This window comes from Agelaius phoeniceus, chromosome 1 (assembly GCF_051311805.1).
Source record: "Agelaius phoeniceus isolate bAgePho1 chromosome 1, bAgePho1.hap1, whole genome shotgun sequence".
NCBI classification, from domain to species: Eukaryota; Metazoa; Chordata; class Aves; order Passeriformes; family Icteridae; genus Agelaius; species Agelaius phoeniceus.
Window position 1 is genome coordinate 76,989,052 of NC_135265.1, and position 24,410 is coordinate 77,013,461.

Below are 24,410 nucleotides of genomic sequence, written 5' to 3' on the forward strand. Positions count from 1 at the left end.
AGTCAGAAATGCTACACTGCTACTAGTGGTACAGTGCAGATGGTATATCAAAATATGAAGAAAGTATCTAACTATTGCTCCAAGGTACCAGCTGTTCCATTAATGGAAACACCACTACTTAGTAGTATTATTTAAATTAAACTAATTTTAAGATTACTTTTATTTTATGTGATATTGGTATTAAAATGGCTTGTTAATCAAGCTAAGCCCAGTCTAGCTAGGTTATTAAGTTAATGATAAGCAAAGAAATCTTGAGGTATTTATGAATTATAAAGTATTCATTGGTGTTTCTTACTAAGTTTATGAATTTTAAAAGAATATTTATAGTAAATTTGGTATTCAGTTGAATTCTTAGAGAACAACATTATCCTGATATGGCTGTAAGTGTGCTGGGACATAGTTTATTCATGATTTTATAGCATGAAATTTCTTTGTGACAGATGTTTGGTATCCCACAACACCAATTCATGTTTCCAGAAAATGTATCATTAAGATGAAAAATATGTACATTTAAGGCACACATATAGTAAATCAAAAGCTTGGTCTTTTTTAATTTTTTTTCTGTCTGTGCTATATGACTTTTTCAAAGAAAATTTTGCAGCACTCAAAACAAGGCCAGCTGGATGCCAACAAGAGATGAATCTATTCTGAAAGCTTAAAAAGGCTCACTACAGGTGAATGCTGTATTCTTCTCATTCTGCTAAGCCAGCCTCTCAAAAAACTTAAAGGCTGTGGCTCTAAGTTGGATCTCATAGCAGCTCAAGGATGGCTATTTCCCTGTGCAGATGTGGAAGGTCAGGGTGGGAAGGTTGGAAGCTCTGTGCATAAAGCCCTTTTTTCTTCTTATTGAGTCAAATAAGACTCAATTAATTAAAAACCTTATTCCTTTAATACAATCAGCTCTGTGGGGCACGTGGCTGTTGTAAATAGACCTGTGCCCTGCTGTGGGTATGAGCTTAGGCAGTTACATGTTATTCCCACTAGATAAATAAAGTGCAGTTCTAGCATGGCTTTCCAAAAATGGCTTGCAGACTCCCTTTTTAGGGGTTGTACCTGCTATGTTCCTACAGTAAGTCACACACTATGATCATAGTTTGGTGGTTAGAGCTTGCTCCTGAATGAGATTGGGAAATACAACTTGCCTCAATACTAGAGTGAATTACAGTTCAATTACTGTAAGCACTACTTACAAGAGAATATGCTTATAAGGTAGTTTTCACATTGAATCTATTCTGATTCATTAAATCACTACTGTAGAAGACAAATCATCATCAGATATCCTTGAAGGAAATGAGATTTTCTGAAAAACAACTTTGCACTGAAAATAAATATTTTATTCTTCAATTTTTTATAGAATTAAAAATGCTAGCTTTCAACAGATTTGGTAACTTTTATATCTAGAGTATTTTTCCCTGAAAAAGTGGAAGCAACAGTAATAACTACTGATTCCTGGTTTACTCAATTTTGACAAATTAATTTGTAAATAACTGCAATTACCTGTTCATTCTATATATATGTCTTTTAGGCATAATCAAAATTAACATCACTAGGTTGTATATTTTATTAAAGTGCCTTATTCACCATAGAGATTTTCTATTATTCAGTAAGTAAAATATTTACAGTCTCTTTGAAGAGGCACAAACACTTCCCACAGTCCTGGTTTCTACATTTGGGAAGTGTCATATGATGATGAAATCTGTAAAAACTTAAAGGCAGACAACAAAGGAAAGATGATGTTTGATGCTCAGAAGGTCTACAGCCAGTGAATATATTATTATTTAATAGATAAGTCTCTTCTTATGTTCAAAAAGGGCGTGTGTCATTTATCACAGCAATATTTTTAGGAAAATTGCTAAAATTGGTTCCCTTTGTGAATATCACTTCCTTGATCAAAATTAACAGCTGCTTCAAATGCAGGTGAATTTAGCTACCAATAGCTGCAATATTTGTCAGTGAAAGAAGCCTGACTTCTGCAAACATTTCTGAATGGATAAAAGCCCTGCCACATCACAACTAACTCCCACACCACTGAAAGGATTTCACAGTAATTTCTGTCTAACAAAGGTTGATGTTAAATTGCAAAAGCATTTTTTTTTATAAAGTTTATCCTACCCCTGAATCTTGAAACAATCAAATATTATTATTTGAGGAGTTTGAAATTCTGGAAAATGAAAAAGGAGGAGTGAGAGGGATAAGGGGGGAGAGATGATATATGATTTCCACATAAGAAAAAAACTTCTGTTGTTTCCATTTTGAGATCTTTAGTATGGTGAAACTTAAAGGTGAAAAGAAAATTTCCCTAAGTGCATGAACTTAAACAATAGAAAATGTTTACTCTCAGTCTGCAGGAGAGAACCCTGCCAATACTCTGCATGGGAGTACTCTGCTAGTGCTTGCAAGGCCCAAATTATTAGTGGATAAAATTGGAGACAATGGGAGTTTTGCCTTCGGCTTTCTAAAGTCCAAGATTTAGGCTTTATGGACACAGTTACACTTCCCTGGACCCGGGAGAGATTTTGTCCTTGTTAACTGATTTTCCCAGGACTTCTAGAAGAATTATATACAAGATAGGAACAAATCAACATCCCTGTTCTTTCAATGAGCAGTTCTGTCAGAAAAATGGAATATAAACTCATCCAGAAACAGTTTTTCTACTTCACTTCCTGCTTCTTCCAAGTTTTCTGTAGGAATAACCTTCCCACCCTCTTGTCTCTGGAGTAAAATGACTCTATGCTCTTTCCTTCCTTCTCCACTCCCAACAGCAGTAGCAGAAATGTCTGTTCTTCCATATCATCAGTATAAAACATAAGTACAGCCACAGATATAGAAAACAGATCTCTTACAGCAGCCATACATAAGTTTTGTTCCAAATTATAAAGCTTTCAATTTTTTTTAAATCTATTGTATTGTACTCTCAATGGATTCTTAGGAATATTTGTCTTTATTAATTAAATACATGTGTAAATCTTGAAAGTGATTGCTATAGCTACTATAGCTAGCGTATAACTGTATGTAAACTCAACACGTTTTTCTTAAAATTGATTTGGGAAAATCCAGTAGAGACAATCATGTTCATATTTATAATTAAGCTGCTCCATTTGAGCAGAAATGATGTAACCTTAAGCTGAGAAAGATATTTTTCTTTTGCTTCTTAGTATATAGGTGTGACATTTTTATTAAAAAGAAGGCATACCAATATTCTTACACATTGTAGCATAACGATATGTGAAATATTAATGTATCCATAACTTAGAATATATACAGGATTTCGGGGATTTGATTCAGTTCTGTATAGTTCCACATAAATGCTGCTTGTTTTTAGTAATCCAAGGCAGAAGAACAAACTATCTGATGCTTTACTTGTGTTTTAAGAACCTACTTTTCTCGCATGCAAATGTTGATTAGTCAAAAGACCCCACTAAAATAGAATGTTTACCTATTTTTGCAAAACTTCAAACCTTAAAAAAAAGCCCAAAAAACTTATGTCACAAGATAGCAAAAAAGGCAAACTATGCAGCATGTCACTTATCTGTACTGCTTCAGCAAAATGAAAGAAATACATACAGCACAACCCTTCTCTATGCTACTTCTGGAACCTGAGGAAAATCAACACTCCTGTATGATAATACAGCCTTTAAAAGTATTGTTCTGAGGAAATCTTGCTGACAGAACATTATTCAGGGGGTGTGCTTTCTTAGAATTTATGCATAGGGCACAGAAGAGCCCTTTCAGTTTCTTTGCTGTACTTCCTATTCCGTGCATTATTTGTTCATGCTTGCTGGATTATTTTTTTGTGCAATTTTTTTGTGTGTCTTGTAATGTGAATGTTTGCCTGATTTTTTTGGGGCCAGCTTAAGACAAAGGGATTAAAAATTCAAAATATGTCATATTTCACTCATAAAATTCTGTCCCTGTAAATGCCTTAAAATTATCTCTCTAATGTATGTGTTAATTTTTTTTTCACCTCTATAATGGAACTCTTTTTTTCCTGTTTATGAAAGAGAACTGGTCAAACAGTTTATCATAGTATACCTTGTCACACTGATAGACAGGCTGAGGTAAAATCTTTCTACTCTGTCATTTCCTACCTTATCTAGTATATCATTATCAAACAAAAAGAGACACCTTAACTGACAGAGCTTTACAGCATGTGTGATTTATGGAACAAGTTTTTTGTATTTAACTTAACATGAAATTTAAATACATGAGGAAGGGAGTTTTTAACATTCATTTGCTAGGTGGTCAATAAAGAAAAATATTTGAAAAAAAAAAACAAAGAAAAATGAAATAAGGATAAAAATGAAGAAAGCTTCATCAGCACCAGCAGAATTTAGTAGACATTTACTCTAAACCCTTCCAAGTTCCAGCTAAAGGGCACACTGACATAAATCAGAAAATAGCAGAAGGTGTATAAGCTAAATAAAGTTCCAATCAGTATAAAATTAAGCATAAGCTTTTATAATCAGTTTATAATCTTTTAACTTTACAAATGCAATGGATTAAACTGATTTTCATTCAACACACATTTCTAGGCATGTGTTTGCTACAGTTTTAGTCTTTCTTTTTATGTTCTAACTTCAAGAACCTATCACTTTTTGTTTATGACAGAGTGCCTTTTTGAAGTACTTAAAAGTTGTGTATTTATCAATATTGTTGTTATTATTATTTCTAATATTATCTTGGGCACAGAAAAAATTCAGCTTATTTAGACTAATGTGTAAGGCAATGAGAGTGTCCTTTCATGCCTCTGCCTTGATAAAATTGTGACTTCCTGAAGTAGAGTAAGCCTTGTTTAGGAAGCCTAATGAGGGTACAGTTTTAGGAATGATACTGAGCTCTTGGCTTTACAGAGAAGCTGTCTCTGGATATTTTGCACAGCTGATTCAGGAAGGCAGTCAGGCTTGGGATTCACTCTGTGTGTGGTCACACACACCATTTATGTGACTGTGGAGGTCAGCTAACTGCTAACTAGGGTTTTCTGTGTTAGGGATTGATGAACAGTAGGAGATAACTATGTTGTGACTACTTTGCCTATGATATTTATGACTGCATAGCTGGAGATGTATTTCTTCTCCTAGCTGCAGCTGTGGTATGGAAATGTATGCTGCCTCACAGCTACCATCCCTCATACATGCTCCCTCCTCAGGAGAGCAACTCCAGCAGGAAATTTGAGTTTTCCATAATTAATTTGAAAGAACCAGGCTTACAAAAGTCAGCTATTCAATTCCTCTAACTAGATGGGACAGTCTGATATAAAGAACTTTAGGGGAATTCAATTAGCTCCAGATGTTTAGGATGGAGAAGTGAATACCACCAAGAAAAGTAGTGGGAAGCTGCTCAGAGTCAAGATCTCTTCCAGCAGCGTGGCAGTTGTCAACAGGCAGCTGTCTTTTTGGCTGTCACTTCAGAAACTCAATGGCACAGCCCACACTTTCTTCCCTATCACACAAGATATTCCTACTAGCATTGGTAGGGCAACTCCTGTGAGAGAAAAAATCTCATGCAACTGACTGGCTGTAGCTAGAGCTTCCATCATAAATTAAATCTCAAATAAAAAACAAGTCCATAATGTCATAACTATTAGGTGAGATGAGGAATAAAGCATGTGTCCTCTGATGATAATGGTATTTCTTATGTGTAGAAAAGTCCAAGTAACTAACCAGGTTTCTATACTTGCAGCTTAAGAGATCTATTGACTATAATTCTACAGAAAGTGGATCACATTCACACACCCTACAAAGAAAACAGATTTTGTCATTTCAGGAGCATAAACACCTCATTCTAAACTGAAAATTTCTAACCTTGCCAACAGCTTCATTTCAGTAAAAAGTTTCTGCTTGCTCTCAACTTTCTGAGCAGTGGTTATCTGGTGATCTGCAGAGAGACTATCTTCATAAACACAGTAGACAGTCATTAGAAATTATAAACTCTCCTTTAACAGGTGTCTTAGAAATTTTAGTTTAGATTTTAAAAAAATTCACATAAAGACTTCTTAAGTCTCTTGTGTTTATTTTTATTGTATTTATTCATACAACATAATTAATATTTTCATGCACTGATCTTTTATATGTGTTGTAAAAGAGACACAGCAGGCAACACAGTGCAAAATCATGTATTACTGTCAGTATGTATTATGTAGAGAGATGCAGCTCTTTTTTGGTATTCTGATAGTGATTCCTCTTTCAAAAAACAAATACTGCAATCACTACCTCAAAAGATCACCACCCCTTCATACTTACAATTTTAATTGATTACAGCAATACCATTGAACATTTTGCTGATCTTTCACAATTAAATAGCAAGAGTTAGAATTTGATTGTCATGCTGTTTTTTCTTCATTTAGTTTTTGAAATCAGTGAATAAGTGTTGGCTTCAAGAGGAATACAAATATCTCCTGCCTAAAGCTGGGATGATTTTTTCCCCAGAGCCCTGTTTGTGGAAAATTCCCTTCCCTCATTTCTGAGTTTTGGATGGAAACATTATCCTCTGACTTAGCCACAGGTACTCCAGCCAGGCATGGGTACAGAGGGAGTAGCAGTGCTTTCACAGGTGTAGATCAAACCAGGCCTACTGGTGCCAACTCAAATGCATCCATTAGTTACAGGAGATGTCTTCCACAGGCTCCTTCAACCCAGAAGATTATTTACCACCAATTTGGGGTGCCCAGTAGTGGAAAGAAATTCTGCATCTATGCATGAGGATACATGGCATAACCTCACTTTTTCCATGTGATGCATTAAGGGTTTTGGATTGTGAGGGTTGCACTTTCAATCCCCTCCCCAGTTCCTGTAAAATACTTTGAAGAATTCTAAAATTATAAAAATTTAATAATATGATAGAATCTTTACACTGAGCTGACATCAGCAGCTGCACACTAGATTGTAGCTCATAATCCTTTAGAAGGATATATAAAATTGAGATGGGTAAAGAAGAAATTGGAAGTTGATATATTTCCTCAAATTTTGTCTCCTGTTGCTGTCTAACAGCCAATACTGGAATTTGTTGTTGGAACCTGTGATTATGCTGTTACTTGACAATGACTATACCCAGAGACCTCAACAGACTGAAGTTCATATCAGCTGTCACCATTCTGCAGAACATTTCTCTAAAATGACATTCAGCCTAACTGAACTGAAACCTATCAACATGTGTGCACAGAGCACATTGTAACATGGAGTTATATGAGATCAGTAAGAATAATTTAATTTTAAAGCTTACTTTTTATGTTGATTCTTGCAACAAAGTTGAAGAGGGCAGAGCAAAACACTGTGTTTCTATATGCATCAGCTCCAGCTGAAATGATGATGCAGAAATAATCATCAGAAATCTATGCAACTTGTAACTTACGTGTATAATTACTTGTATAATTAAATTATATTAAGACATTGTTGAGAAATTTTTATCTTTTAGTGTTTTACTAGTGCATAGCATTTTTCATTGACCAATATTTTCACATATATGGTATTCCATCAAAGGAATATTGTGAGTTTTTTCACTGTGACTATAGAAGCGTCAATTCTTAAAAGCAGATATTTTGCTAAGCATAAAAAGAGAAGACAAAGAAATACAACACAAAGAAAATTAATCATGATGATAAGATGCACAGCTTACTAATTCAAATAGTATTTTTAATTTTTTTGCATATATGTGTACACACACACATACACGTCCTTTAATTGACATTTTTAATTATTCAATTATATTATTATTATTAGTTATTGTTTGAAATTCTCATAGTGCTCAGAAAGCCAGCTCACAGATAGAAGTCTCTTATAAAAGGCTTCTACAAAGCTAGTAAAAAACACGCCTCTTCCTAGTACAAATAATTTTCAGCTTTGAAAATTGTTCTTTTCCAAATGACCTTTAAAAAAACCATTCTTTTCTCCTTTTTTCACTTTTCTTTTACCTCATAATTTTGAAGTTAGACTCAGCTATCTTAAAGGTCTTTTTTATCCTCAAGGATTCTCTGATTCTGTATTTTAGTTGCTACTTGTTTCCATATACCTATTGTCATTCATCTGACCCATTTGCAGGAGTGTCCTAACTCCCATCAGCACAAGCTTTAGTCTGCATGACTAATTCATGTTAACTTATTATTTAGAAGATGCCCTAGGTAATCCAAACTTTTAGGATCAGGAAACATTTGCACTGATTGTGTTGTGAGCAGATTTGACCTCATCCCTAAATGTCCTCTGCAGTGGTGTGTGTGTGTGTATGTGTGTGTGATGGAGAGGAGAGGGAAAGAAATAAAAGCTATTTTATTGGATTTGATTAGCTACAATTACACTGTTTTGTTTTGGTTTTTTTTTTTTGTTTTGTTTTTTTTTTCTTTTTTAATTTCTCCATGTCCTGAATTAAAGTCTCTGACACTCCCATACCCCTTTGAATCTTAGGAAAATTTTCAAGGTTTATGTATTTTTAGATGGAAGGAATAAGTACATTTGTGTGAAAGCAGTACATTAGATTCTAATTATCGGTTTTTAAAAGAAGCTTTGCAATCTGTGTAGACCATAGAGCTCTTGCCAAGAGAAAATATGTGTAGAATAATTATATTTTAAAAGGGCAGCCTTCCAAATAGAAAGTCTCTAGACTCATTTACAACCTCCTCTCTTGTAGTGGGTATCCTTGTTCCGCCAGACACTTTTTCAGTAGAGATCTGCCAAAATAGGTCTGCTTGGGTCTATGTTAACTGCACAAAAATGGCCATTTTTCCTTTCCTCGGTTCAGGCCATCATTCTGTATTTTCAGTTTTAGGTATTATTGGAGCTGAATGGATGTTCTGGTTTCTCAAATAGTTTTCTTTGCACATCTTCCCCAAGACACTACAGGATCTGGTGGCTACAGAATGAATGGTTATACCTGGGAGTAGATGCAGGAAGAGAATATAATGGAGTAAAGTCCTAAAATATATTGCATAAAGAAAAATGATGTAAAGATGCAGATGTGGGATGCATAATTAACACTGCTGTGCAGGCAAGGAATGGTTAATAGCCTGGAACATTTACCATTTTTTTAGACCAGATAAGCACGTAATATAGCATTTAAACTGGTTTACTAGTAACAAATAAATGGGACAGTGATTTTTTTTTTTCAGTCTGCAGAAATTGGAATAAGATGTAGAATCTCAGAGTGTATCATAGGGTAAATATATCAGTTCAGGGGTTTTAAACATTCCTGGACATTTGGGAAATGCGGAAAAGGAAGTTGTCAACTCATACAACTGGTTTTCAGTGTCTGCATTGCTGTGAAATTAAGATCACAGCAATACTGGCAGATGTCATAACCCTTGTTCTGTATCTGATTTGTGGGGATATAGTGATTTTTTTTGATTGCTTCATTCTAAAGTAGACTATTTTGCAATTTTTTAAGCTTCTTTTGCTTCTGATTTCTTTACTTATGTATGTGAATTTAGTGATAACTGACTTTGAAAATTATTGTATTAATAGAAGTCATAGAAGTATTTAAGGAAAGAGGTGAACAGTTGAGCATCAGATGAAATAGGATACTGAAGGGAAAATCAGCACCACAGGACACTGAGGAAGAAATACATCTGATCCATACTCCTGCAATGCTCAATTTACTTAGGAGTGTAGACCCATTCTTGATATACATTACCTAAAGCATTTACTGATCTTTTATGTGGTTTGAAATTATTTGTGCTGTTGCATGAATTCTTGAAGAGCTGATAACACTGAGTTATTGAAGCAGTAAGATCTTAATTTATTGCTAAAATACAAACAATCATACTTCTTGCTAGAAACTGTCAGAAGAATTGAATAAATAATTTCTCCCAGATGTGCTAGTAGAGAGTTGTTATCAACTTTTCATCCTCTTGAAGCAAACTAGCATTCAGCTTATTACAGGCTGAAGCAGATTGCTAGATCACATGGATTTGTAGACTGACTCAGTCTGGCATCTGGTACTGGATATGATTCAAAAACGCTGCCATAATTTCTTCATAGATTTATGCAATGTATCTTACAATAGTCTCCATCTTATTATTCATACATTTTTTTTTCAATCAGTCATTTCCTTTGCCATATGTGTTATTGTTTGTACACATTAGCAAGAATTATGGAATGATATGTCTTTTTCCTGACATCATGGAAAAATATTCATGAATTTCTGCACTAACAGAATTTTGCTGCAAGAAATTATTAGTTTTACACTTGGTGTAGATTTGCCCAAAGATCTGACACTAAACTGTGTGCAGAATACAAGTGTAGATTTCAACAAAGATAGAAATGAATCCCTCATATTTCCAGGCCTCTGCTGCATGTTTAATATTCAAGATTTATAGAGAAAACATAAAATTAAGACAACCCGTGTGAATACAATCATTTGTACAACCTTGTTGCATTAAATTCAGAAAATTCTGGAATGTAAACACCTTGTGGGGAGGGAAGTAGGTAATATCTGAGCACTTGTTCTCTTGCCCTTTAATTTTACTGAAATAATGGAAGACCAAGTATTAGAAAATAAGTGTGAGCAAGAAGGTGAAATGGGATAGGAACCCAAAATTGCTGTGGACACAGTGTCAGAAAAACTACTCTCTCACAAATCTTCTGTTTTTCAGCACAAAAAATAAATGTCTTTTCTTCCAGTGTAATACAGCTTGTAGCACATAAATCAAGACACAGTAGCAAGCACTTATTCTTTAGCCTAAACTGCTTTCTGGAAAATTTAAGGCATTGAAAGTCAGGATTATTTCCTAGTGTTGTGTAAGTACAGCTAATGCTAGCTTCTTGCTCTTCATCCTTGCATCTGAATATAAGTTTTGCATTCCCATTATTGTTGGAGAATGTAGTTAATTTTAAATTAATCAATCAGCTGTTCCCCTGCAGTAATTTGACGCTGTGTAATGTTGAATTGACCCACAAATTGCATAGCTTGGCGTGGGTTACAAATAAGCATGAATTTGCACATTGCCCTGCAATGTCATCTAGGAAACTTATGTCAAAATCAGCAAATTTGGTGAATAAATACAACGTGACACATCCCAGCTATTGCAGAGCATTGCAGCTCTGCTGAAATAGGTGGAATGGTTCCTAGGTTATAAGTAGCTGAGTGATACTTGTGAAGCCCAGTAAATACACTGCAACCGTAGAATTGCTATTCCTACCAGTTGTAAACCTTTTTTTCTCCAATACATTTTGGAACAAAAAGCCTGTATTTAGTCTAGTCTTTGTATTTCCGTCTTCCTTTGTTTTGGGACCCCTTGCTTTTCCTGCTTTTTCTCCAGCTAGGAGAAGCAATTATAATTGATTCTCTCTAGTATAATCCAAGGGCTCAGATAAGACATGCAATACAGCCTGATTTGTTACTAGTTGAACACAAAACCTACAGCTGGCAATCAGAAACACACTCAACCATCTCAGCTTTAGTGCCAAATCCAATGACAGGAGATGGGAGTAATCTTGTCATGCTTCCCTGTTTACAAATTCCTGTCTCATAATTGCATCATTTTGCTCTGTGATATTATGACTTCCAGGAGTATGCATCAAGGTAGTCTTCACAATGAAGCCCAAAAAATTTTATTTATTCTACGGATACTACTAAAACAGTTTTCTGGTTCCCTCTAAAAAGTTCTAACATTTTTTCTTCAACTTTTCTCATCATCATTTTGATTCTTTTTTTCTCTTGATGTGTGTCTGTAAGCCTCTGAATGATAATGGAAGGAAAATACCAAGTTTTTACTAAGCAGAGTGTAATGAAACAGCAGGAAGTTTTGAGCCATTTAAATTAAAAGAGGGAGGAAGAAAATTGACATTAATTATCTCAGACTACATTATCTTTTCATTTTGCAAGCAAGGAAATATTTAACACCTTGGAAGCAAAATACTTTAGTTTGGACTGGAGAGATAATTTAAAATCACACGTGGGGGGCAGCTAGATGAAAGATCAGAAATTAATATATTCACTGAGCAAGAACGATGAGATGAAAAAGTAGACAAAGAGGAGACTAAGCTTGTGTTCGCTCTGTGCCACAAACCATGACCTCTTCCACAGTCACAAGGACCTATTTTCCATTTCAAGTCAATAGCTATAAATGTTAGTAATTGCCTTTAACTCCTTTCTGTAGCTTAGCTTCTTGCCCCATTACCAGAAACCATTTAGTTTCTCAGTAATTCATTTTCTACATAATCTCCTTTCATATCCCATGTTTCCTCTATTGTGTTTCACCTTGGGCAGTACATCATGTAAATAAAGTCTATATCCATAATCCCTTTACAATTCAGCTTAAGAGAATTCACTGTTGAAAACTCCATTCTAACCAGTGGCCATTACAGAAGATGTTTTTAGTCCTCATTAGATGGGAAAAGTCTACGAATATTTTAAAAGCTATTTCAGCATCAGTGATATAACCTTGTGTATCTTTTCAAAGTTTTTAGATGTATTTAAAGGATGGGTATGGAGCAGGTAAAGGATCTGAGAAAGAAGTTCATCATACTGTAGTTGGATTTAAAAGAACCCTGTATTTAAAATAATGTTTTAAGGCCACTTTATTGTAGGATAGGCACTGATTAAAGGGACAAAAAAATCCAAGAAGTTAAATTCAAGTTTTTTATTTTATTTTTAAATTATACCTTGAGATTCATCAGAGTAATAGCCAGAAAAAAATGTGTATATTGGTATGTAAAGCAGAAAATATTGAGTTCTGTACTCTTTCAAAATGAGCAAGAAACTCCTATATTCACAGTCTGCAGTCTGATTATCTCAGAAAAGACAAAAGTAAGGGATCAAGTATTTGTGTAAAAGGCAGTATTTTTAGTTCTGTTTAGCATTTACTGTAATCATGAGGTGTATATTTTCTTTTTTTTTAGCCGAGTTTGACTTTGCGTTTCAGATGCCATCAAGCTCTTTCTCTTGAAATAATTAGATATTTCCCTTTTCTTCTCTGAAAACCAAATGCCTATGAAAGCTTTTGACACTCTCTCATGTCATCTCACATTTGTTTGATGTGGCTACGGGTGATTTTACATACTTGGTCTTAAATTTCAGTTTATAACAAATGTGAAGCCCTGCTTCATTGCAGCTTTAGTTACTGAACTGCAGCAAGTCTGTGCTGTACTAGATAGGAGCAAAAGTCTTGCATAACATACTACCCACAGGTTTTCCATGCAATTAGAGGCAGTTAAGGACTTAAGAAATTGGTTCCTCCAAAGTCTTTTATTACAATAAAAAAAAATAAAAATTGCTGAGTAGCCTAGGAAAAGCCATTAATGTTTTTGTCCTCTCTTTTGCTCTTTTTCTTTTTCAGCTTCATTCTGACTTGGACAAGGGAGTCGGCAGTGTTAAATATACCCTTTCAGGAGATGGTGCTGGCACAGTTTTTACCATTGATGAGACCACAGGAGACATTCATGCCATAAGGAGCCTAGATCGAGAAGAAAAACCTTTCTACACACTCCGGGCTCAGGCTGTGGATGTTGACACCAAGAAACCACTAGAGCCTGAATCAGAGTTCATCATCAAAGTTCAGGACATTAATGATAATGAGCCAAAGTTTCTGGATGGGCCTTATGTTGCCAGTGTCCCAGAAATGTCTCCAGTGGGTGAGTAAGAAGCTGTAAATTCTTGATAGCTAATTGTGTATTACTTAATTGCCTCAGTGTACTTTTCTTGCTGAGAGAGGGATGAAATGAAAAAAAAAACCCCAACTTCTAAAACTTATTATTAGAAATGTTTCTAATATTCTGTGCCTAGATGTACACAGATTACAGTTTTGTTTTAGCTTTGTTTGCTTATTTAGAAACTTAATCTTCTGCAATATGAGTACCTGTGATAGTAAGTTTCTGAGGGTAGGATGAGTTAAGAAACAAAAGATATTCAAGGAAGGTATGCTAAGGTCCAGGGGGTCTCTAACCCCAAACCTGTTATGTCAAATGATGTGATACATTCCCCTCCCTTCCTAGTTCTCATTTGCTGTTTGCTGGAAAAAATTAGATTGCCTGTTTGCTGTAAAGCATCTTGTCATTTAAATGGCTTTGTCTTTGTGGCTCTTAAACTCCTACAGCACTAGCATGATCTCCTAATTATGCATTAGGGGGCAATTCTTTATTCAAGTCCTGTTATACTCTGCATGCTCAGAGTAACTATTGCCCTTGCCTTGGTCACAATGCAAGAATGAGAGTCTGCAAGAGTGGCTCAAGTTGTCAAAAGCCTAATGTCCAAAAAAATCTTTAGTGCATCAGACTCCTAAGTTTAAAAAAAAAAAAAAGAAAAGAAGATTGCCTGGGAACATGGTAAGTTTTCAAAAACCTAGTGTACAGAGGACAGAGTAATTTTCTTTTCAGAGAAAGGTGGACTGAAGTAATGATACTGAAGTACTGGAATAGGTTTTTGCTTGAAGAATTTTCACAACACGATAGATATTTGCCAGGAATGGCATAAAGAGCATCGATCCTGCTTTGGGGCAGGAGAATAGGCTAAATGGGCCCTTTTGGTCTCTTCCTGATGGCTGATTCTGCAGTGGTCCTGAGCAGTGTGCTTGTAACATAAGCACAGTGCTTGTGTCCTGCTGCCAGATGGCATTTTGGGTTTCCCTGCAGGCGCCAGAAATTAATTTGTTCTGGGCGGGGAGTCATTTACCTTCCCAGTGCTGGTTCCAGCTTATTGCCCTTCCCTCTCCTAAACTGCATTTTCCCAGTACTTCACAAGCCTGTACCAGCCATTTAATACTCCTGGTAGTTGTTAACACTTTTGGAAGTTTTCTGACTTTGAAGTGGCAGAGGGATACTGTTCCCCTTCAGCTATGCACCTCAGATGTTGATACTTTTAAAGTCAATCAGGGAGGTGACTAGCTGTCTACACAAGCATTGTGTGCTACGTAGAATTAATGAAGTATTATTTTAAATTTTGTGGTAAGGAGCAGTAGAATGCTACAGAATGTGATAAAATGTGATGTGAGTAGACATGTAGAGATGATCATGTTAATCTTATTCAAGTGTTGAGAAGCATTCACTATAGTCACCTACAGGACTCTATCTGTAGATTCACAATATAGTGCACTATTGTTTCCCCTAATGAGATTTGTAATAATATTGCTTACAGTTGTAACATGTATAGATGAAAACCATTTGTTACATTTTGACACCTGTGTCTGTGGCAAATTCAGAATAACATTTCTCACCAGTGAGCATATGGTTGGTAGTGAAATTGTGTTTAAAACCTTATCAGAAAGAAAAAATGAAAATCAGTGATGGTGTTAGTACAGCAGAACATAGTGCCTACATTCATTCCCTTACTCTGTTGTTCTACCCCATCTTTCTTTGTTATTTTTGTAAATATGTATGTGAAGCAGAAGATGAAATGCTAACAGAGCTTTTACTTCATATGAAATACTCTTCAAGGTGTGACATATATTGGCAGCTTTACATGGATGAGGAGTTGCATGACTAAATGAGATACAACTGAGCATGCTGTGGCATGCATGCAGCATTTTAAAAGAAATGCCTTTCAATTTATCCTCCTTTAGAAAAACAGATGTAGATGCCATGGGAAAAATAGATCTTCTTGGATTTCTCTTTATTCGGTCACGTTCACTATGTCTATTCCTCTATAAAAGAAATAAAAGATGCATGAAAATTGATCAGAAAAGGCAAGACAAGGAAAGACTTCCCTAAATGGAAGTCTAAACTTCAATTAGTGGCTACTAAAGCAGATAAGAATTTTTGCTGTTAGGTTGTCTTGCAGCAAAAATATCCAGAAATGCCTTGTCCTCTGTAGTGTGTCAGGAGATTATGCCTTCTCTGATGCAGGTCTTGCTATTCTCTTGTTCTCTTTATCTGTTTTTCTTTCCTTATGCAAGCACTGATTTCTCAGTGGGTCTAAAACTACTCCTTTCTATCATCAGTACCACTTAGTTGCACCTTTAGAGATGCTTAGACCTACCAGTGCCTGAGGCTGACACTGAAAATCACTTTGATTTTTCAGCTGGTGCAGCATATGGTTGTCTTGGCTTAGGAAAAAACCCAGATCCCAGATAAACTCTTCCTCTCTTTTTTTTTTTTTTTTAACATTTTCATTTTCTAGTTGCTACTTTTTAAATACCAAATGCTCCAAATTTCACTTACTATAGTTTTACAACAGTATTGATTATAAACTGCACTCATGCACATATTTCATGGGAAATTGTGGGAAATTCACTGAAATAGTACATTTTTTACCCTTACTAGTCTCTTATGTGAGCCTGACAAGCTTTTGTGACTAGTGACTTCCAGTCTTTTATTTTTCATGACATTTGCATGCAAAGGTTTACCCAGTTTGGTACTTTATCCCAAGGTTATTGGTAATATTATAAGTAATGGTACTTTCTAGAAATTGTCATGGCTACATGGTTCTCGGTTTTATAACAACTCTAGACTTCCTTATAATTGCTATTGCTGAATCTGGGATGGCTGAAATAATGCCATAGCATTCACCTCTGGAATCAGGGTTGCAGTTACAGTGTTATCATAAAATCGTACCTCAACTGTACCTTAGTAATATTTTACTGGAAAAAGTGCAAAAAAAAAAGAAAATTCGTGGCATTCTCAAGTTCTGGTTTTCTGCACAGAGGTATTACTCAGATATACCTTTCATAGCCTTGTTTTTCACAGTAGATTTTAGAACTTTTGTTACTTTCCATGCATATTGAAGGTGGAAGTTTACTTTTGCACTTCAAATTTACATTGAGGGCAGAATTGGATTTTCTTCTACAGTTTCTATACTCTAGTGTTGGTTTGTTTTTCCTTTTAATCAATATCACTCATTAAAAGAGATAGTGGTACTGGATATCTTTTTATTTTTTTCTGAAGACATAGTTTTAGGACTGCTATTTTTACTTAGTGGTGCCTTCCTTACCAGGAGCCAAATTCCTTCATATGCTCTTAAGGAAAAAAGTTAGAAGAATATTTACCCAATACAAGCTGGGATGCAAACCTCTTTCATGCCAAAGTTTGACTGGACAGCCAGCCTTGCTCTTTCCATACATGCACTGTAATCTGTTCTTGTATGATGGAGAGGAAAGTCAATCACAGCCATAAACAAGAAAGACCTTCTCTTGAAAAGCCCCTTGGGTTACCAACTGTTATAACATGCAGGCTGCTGTACCCATCTGTGATTTCCAGTGCTTCTGATAGTTTCAAAGTGGGCACAGCTTCCACAATGTAGTGGAAGGATATCAGTGCCTCCAAAGTTGACATTGCATTTCTCACATGATAAATAATACTTTATGGTGAAGATTTTATTTTTTAAAGGATTATTTGAGAATTTTTTTTTATTATTTATTATTTTTGAAAAATATTTTACAAACTATTTTAAATTCCCTGCAGAAAAACTCAGCAGATGGAGTCAAATTACAATGCAGAACTAATATTTTAAGAACATAGATTGCTATGCTGTTATCTTATGCTTAGTAAGAGACTTATAAAAGCTTAAGAGCTGAACTCCTAATGTTGGTTGTGGGGTTTTATTTTGGTTTTTTTTTTTTAATTTTCTGATATTGAATTGGTTTTATCAATATCCCTATTTGAAAATATTTTCTTGGTTTAATGTAGGTTCAAAAATGTAGAATGAAACAAAAATGTGGATTTATCTATGAGAACTGAAAAGGGTGCCCTAATATCTCCATTTGTAAGTTTGTAATAGCAAAACATGTTCTCCTTAAGTATAGTTTAATCAACTGTGTTGTTGCTTCTGGCAGCTGTGCCAGCTTCTGTTGCAATATAGTTGACGTAAGCATGCAAATATAGCTGAGTTTAAACCAAGGTTATCCCCTTATTAAAGCTATCAGTCCAGATGACTGAGAATGGGGGCAAAGCAGCATTAAGCACACATTCAAAGAAAGATATTATTATATATATTTGTTATATATTTATACATAAAAACATGTACAGAAATGCATTTGCTTCCCCATGCATTTCTTTCACTGAATATGCTGATTTTAACAGCAAATTTATTACCTCTATTGTCACAGTCTTCTAATTGTTTTCTAAGGTCTTTGCATTATTCTTCTATGCTTATACATAGACCAGCTAAGGCTGTACTAAACCCACCAATTCCATAATATACAGATACCATATGTTCTTTCCTATCCAATTTCATTTCATACTTTTCCACTACATTAACTCTTTATTGATTAGACTCTGCAAACTCCAGATGACCATGGCAGACTAAAATGGTCAATGATACTAGAAAGTTGATATCAGGTCATTTTTATTGTGTTCCTCAGTGGTGCAAAGCAGCTTCCTGAAGAGTCTTATGGATTTGCTTCCCATGGTACTGTCAGTGTGAAAATAGTCTCTATAAATTTTCTAGCAGTTTTACTTCTGGACTGAATACTTAATTGGCTTTTATTTAAACATTGGCTTACATAATGGAACATATGTTTAATATATCCATCTATGTAGTTACATGTGCAAGAATTACAATATGTAGAAAACTAACCTGGTGAAGCAGTGGGTCATGACCTGCACTCTGGTTGGGCCCAGCTTAGCACTGTGTGCCTGAGTTTAGCCTGAAGCTTACAGTGAGCAGGGGCTGGGGAAGGAAGGACTATAAGGCATTGGAGCAAAGGCTGAATGAGCCTGCCTTTGATACAGATTCCTGGCTGTTGGCGATATATTTTTAAGGGTTTCCAAAAGCTCACCCAGGCTGCGCGGAAGATATTACTTTGGGAATCCATTGAGACCAGAGGTACTTTTGAATGGCATTATGCATGCTCATGAACAGATAACTGACAGCATAATCTGTCTGCAGCCATTGTCTGCAGCCCCTCCAGCTTCAGCCCGGTCTCCAGGTTTTTTTTCTTGTGTTATCAAGTCCTTAGAGAAAATGATGGGAGTTGGATGTCATATTCAAGATAGTTTTAAAACATCTTGAATATGTTTTATTTTTATCCAGTTTTCCTTGCTGAATTATTCCTATTGATTATTTTTCTTTTTCTTGTCTGCTGTTTATCTTTGAGAAGAAAACTTTGGAGGATTTTCCATAGTGATTCCAAGATCAAGAGTTAATAGGTGATGGAGCTACAACCCACCTCTGCAGAAGTACTGATAAGTTACTTTTTCTGAAGCTTCTTTGTGTTTCTCCATGTGAAGTTCCGTTTTCTCAGTTTCATGCTATGTTAAGATTCCCCTGTAGCACTTTGCAGCAAAGCTTTAATTTTGTCAAGCTGTCACCTGTTCATATATTCTCTTTTACTGGCAACCTATGAGTTCAGATCCAAGAGAGATGCCAGTGGCAACCCCTCTCTCACATAAAGACTGGCAATTTATTCCTACTGTTTTAGATCTCTTTTTATTTGGATTATATAAGGAAAAGCTGTTGTATCTTAAACTTCTTTTTTTTTCCTTTTTTTTTAAGAGTTTTTGCTTAGGAACCTTGCTAAAAACTTTTTTGAAATATAGATATTCTTAATATATGCCAGTAATCTTGAGCTATATACTCACTGATGCACCCAACAGTTTTAATAGTTTTAGTGAAGAGCAACTTCCCTTCACAAAACTGTACTGAATTTGAGCTTACAGGATCATATACACGTCCTCTAATTTGATACTTTATTAAAGTGCACAAATTTTGTCCATCACTTGGGTCAGACCTGGTGCCATGGGTCATTCGGACTATGTTTCAGAAAAATTCATGTTCCAGCATTATTTGCCCATTCTCTTTCCGGGGGCTATGTCAGGTGGCAGATGACTCATCACAATTGATGGTTCAGTGGTTTTAATTACAGCTCTTGTCTTTCTGATTCTCTTTTTGTTTTAATTTTGAAAAGATACATCTACTGTGCTTATCATCAGAATAACTTTTTTTGCCACTGTGTAGGAAAGTGAGTTTTAAGGAAGGAGCAGAAGGCAAGGCAGGTTAGGGCTGCTTAGCTTTTTCTCAAAGAGTGTTTTTCACTTTATACAGGACATTGCATAAATGTTAAAAGAAAAAACATATTAAAAGAAAAAAACAGATATTGAGAGAATATTACAAGTAGTCAGTGAAAGCTTTTGAAACGAAAGTGTTTCTTTATGATAGACTACTGGGCAACCAGGCAGCTTCAATTATGGGGCAGGGAGGAGCCAAAAAAAATTTACATCAAAAGAGAGGGAGAAAATAGTGCAGAAAATCAAGAGTGGATTAGTTAAAGGATAATGGTTTTTGCCATACTGTGAGTTTCATTTTATACACCCTGGCTGTTCGATATTGTTAGTGAAACTAAGACATTTGGCAAATGCTGTGAGGTGGTACACTCTATGTAAAATGAAAGCTGTGACACACAGGACTATGTAAACATGTGAACAGCAAAATTCTCAGCAAAGCTGAGAAGTTTTGGATATTAAAAAAAGACACTGGATAGCTGTTTTCTGCTATCTGTGTTTAAAGTCCCAAGATGTCAGTATTAGTGCTGAAACCATTTAAAAGCATTTGATTCTTACCCCACATGTATCAAAGCCTACACTAGATATTTTCTACCACGACTTCAGCAAGGCTTTCAACACTGTCTCTCATGATATCCTCAAAGGCAAACTTAGGAGATAGGAATTAGATAAGAAGACAGTGAAGTGGATTGAGAACTGGCTGGAAGGCAGATCCCAGAGGGCTGTATTTAGTGCCACAGGTCCTAGCTGGAGGCCTGTCACTAGTGGGGTCCCCCAAGGCTCAATATTGGGTCCAGTATTGTTTAACTTCTTCACCAATTATTGGATGAAGGGGCAGGGGCCTCCTCAGCAAGTTCACTGATGGTACAAAGCAGTGAGGAGTGACCAATACCCCAGAGGGCTGTGCAGCCCCTCAGAGGGACCCTGGCAGGGTGGAGATATGGGCAGAGAACTTCCTGAGATTCAACAAAGGTAAGTGCAGGGTCCTGCAACCGGGGAAAAATAACCCCATGCACCAGCACAGGCTGGGGGATGAACTGCTGGGAAGCAGCTCTGTGGAAAAGGACCTGGGAGCCCTGGTGTGTGAGCAGAAGTGTGTCCTTGTGGCCAAGAAGGCCAGAGGTATCCTGGGGTGCATTAGGAAGAGCGTAGCCTGCAGACTGAGGGAGGTGTTTCTGTTCCTGAGGAGGCACAGCTGGAGAGCTGTCTCCAGACCTGGGCTCCTCAGTTCAACAGAGACATGGAGCAGGTCCAGTGGAGGGTAAAATAGAGGATTATGGGACTGGAGCACCTCTCTTATGAGGGAAGGCTGAGGGAGCTCAGCCTGTTCAGCCTTGAGAAGAAAGAACAGAGAAGGGTCCTGATCAATGTTGGTAAGCAGCGTGTCATGAGGATGGAGCCAGCCTCTTCCTGTTGGGGCCAGGTAGTAGGGCAAGAGGCAACAGGCAGAAATGGATGCACAGAAAGTTCCACCTGAACATGAGGTGACCAAGCACTGGAACAGATTGCTCAGAGAGGTTGTGGAGTCTCCCTTACACAAGAACCACCTGGACACAATCCTGTGCAATGTGCTCTAGGATGACCCTGCTCAAGCAGGGAGGGTGAACCAAATGGCTCACTCCTCCAACTTTACCCATTCTTTGATTCTCTTTGTGATTGTGGTTAAATGTATGTGGGCAAAGCTAAGAACCCAGGTCACAGCAGTTAAAACCACTCTGTTTCCACACACTGACTTTACTGCAGTTCAGAAGTGTAAATCAAATAATATATTTTATCATACGCATCTTTTGATACAACCTAACCTTTTTTAGGTGTCCATGCAATGATTTAATTATTAAAATTAAGCTATTGGGTTATTTCTAAATCTATATTCTAAATTTTGTTGGTACTTTCAGTGTTATTGAGTATTAGTTCTTTTTGTATATAAGGAGAAGCTTTATAATTATTAGTGCAGTCTTGCTGTTGGCATAAACACCTTTAGGTTCAAGATATATTGAATCAGAATTGTTGGGATTATGTGTTAATGGTTTTTTGTTGTTAATTACACAGTTGATGAGCAAGACATATTTAAGTGTAGTATTGAAAAATGTAGAAATTGTCTTTATGTGGGCACCTAATATCTGTAAACATAAAATCTGTTGTATTGATAGTTGTTTCAGTAGCCACAGATCAGCTGTAAATGATAAAAATTAACAAGAAGTTGCTTTTCTCTTACCACAAAATTACTCTGGACATTAAATAGCTTTTCAGTAAGAGATGTTCTTTTGGCCACCAAGTGGTTTTAAACATTAAACATATTTTAAAAGTATTACTCTTCTCAGCCTCTGAGCGACTGTAAACATTAAATATGTTTTATAAAAGCTGCTTTTCAAGCTACTGCCTGCATGGCTATGAATATAAATTTTGTTTAAAGTTGCTTTTCAGCCACTGAACTATTTTTTTTTGTTATGCACTCAGTTCTATTTATAACTTTTCAGAGGAAAAACAACTGCAAGGTTTCACTGGCACAAGGCAGCTCTCCATTTATGACAAGTAATCATGTCCTACCCATCTTCTCATAAAAACACTGCTGGTAATAATAACAAGCCAGATTTTAAAAGGATTTTAATGGGTATTTTGCAGGGAAAGTGAGTGCAATCTAGTGTTCCAGTCACCCATATTTGTGTTTTACTCTGCAGTAAAACAAAAAAATAAAAGCAGCCATGACTGATATTCTGTACTAAGAAATCTTAGAAGTCTAAGAAATCAGTCACTGATGGATTGTGTGAATCAATCAAGTCATCATCAGCCCTAGAGGAGGGCAAAAGAGAATGCAAAATATTCTCAAGATCACTAAGCAAATGGGAGTCACTAAACCAAATATGATTAAAGGCTTTAATTCTGTGTGTAGAAATTCTGTGTGGCAAATTAGATGTAATCCTAGGAAGGCCTTGAGTGATAAGAAAAGTGTTCATGAGGATTTGGCTTAACAAGAACGAAGAGAAAAATCACTGATCAAAAACATATTGTTAAGGACAAATTATTCTCTGTTTAGAGAATCCCATAAGGCCTAAAGTCTACAGCAAAGACACTGCAGATAAAAATAATACCTTAGGAAAAGAAAATCTACATAAACCAGAAGTTTAAAAATATCTGCAGACTGAGGAACAGCATATACAAGAGTATCTTTAAATGGAATGCCAGCCAATTAGTAGGTGTATCTGTCTGCCTACCTTGGATTTAACGAGTGCTAGGCACTTAACAGCTCTCCTTGTTTGTAGTAAGGAACAGCATAGATTGGCAATCCAGTCCAATAACTGTTCTGCACACTGTAGGTTTTTCCTAACTAAGGAACCTTTACAGATCTCGTGGGAACAGGAATCTGCCATCCCTCCAGCCTTTTCTCAACAAGGATCCTGATAGAGCTAATTGAAACCTTTTCACAAGAGATATTTTGCTAAGTTTCTGTACAACTGAAAGGTTCAAATATGTAATTCTTTTAAAACTTTTTATGAAAAAACAGATGGCTGCCTTGTAAGCCATCTCACAGGTTAGCTGGTGACTAGAAAATTAAACAGGTGGTTCCTGTATTAGTCAAGGGGCATTCCTTGTATCACCCTGACAAGCCAAGCAATGGCTGGCTTGGAACCCCTAGACAAGGCAGCGTTCTCTGAAGCTTGCAAAATGGTACATTTGCCTGTTCCCTGATTTCTCTTCCGTATAGTTGATGACAAGACAGGTTGTCATGCTTTCCAGACAAGACATTCAGCTTGAAAGTTAAATAGGTCATAACTAAGTAGGAGGAAGACCAGTGGAAATGAAAGAAACTGCTCTCTTTGCTAAAAACTCAGCAGTGACAGTATTGTTTTCTGGAGTGTGATTTTAATTTTTTTTTTCTGGAATGATGCAGGATGAAGTGAAAATCCAAAACTATCTGAAATATCACAGTAAAGTAAAATTTCACTGTCTAGACATCCTTGCTTGCCAGTTATGTCTGAGCACCTTTTGTGCAGAAGCCAGCAGTAAATGTGAGATCATTGAGGATTAGAGAGGCAAAGACTGGAAATAGAAGGGGAGTTGACTTCAGGCAGGTGGGAAAGTAACAAATGACAGCAGAGAAGGAGGAAAATCTTTATAGACTGTTCAGCTTTCACTTCAAGAGCTTCTGGAGAGAAATAGACACCTTTAATACTGCCTTTGACTTGGTTTAGGTTGACACTGCTAAAAAGACAGCTATTATTTCTGTTAACAAAACCTCAGAACAGTTCTTTTATTTTCATAAAACGCTTAAAGGGTGTTAATGCATAAGCACTCAAGGTATCTGTGTTCTTCTTATTTATCAGTACAAGGCAGCTTGTACAGTAACACCTGTGGAGTTCTTGAGGGAACAAGGAAACAGCAAGTAGGCAAGAGGACCTCCAACCAAGGGATTACCTGATGCACCATTCTGCACCAGGATTGATGGAGAATGTTGCTGCTGGAATTCTCAGAGGTGTAATTGCAGTGAACCATTCACATCTTGGTACATATTGTTAACAACAGATGATTTTCTCTCGGAACAGTTTGTTGACTGCTTGT

At 36.2% G+C, this 24,410-nt stretch overlaps 1 protein-coding gene across 7 annotated transcripts in view; it reads left to right on the forward strand.

The window, feature by feature from the left end:
- Nucleotides 1-24,410, forward strand: part of CDH12 (cadherin 12) — a 636,634-nt gene that overhangs the window by 499,186 nt on the left and 113,038 nt on the right. For all 7 annotated transcript variants that reach the window (XM_077181927.1, XM_077181904.1, XM_077181897.1 and 4 more), the window contains one exon: nt 13,262-13,556. In XM_077181927.1, coding sequence (XP_077038042.1) covers nt 13,262-13,556 — 295 coding nt within the window. The remainder of the gene's footprint in view (nt 1-13,261; nt 13,557-24,410) is intronic.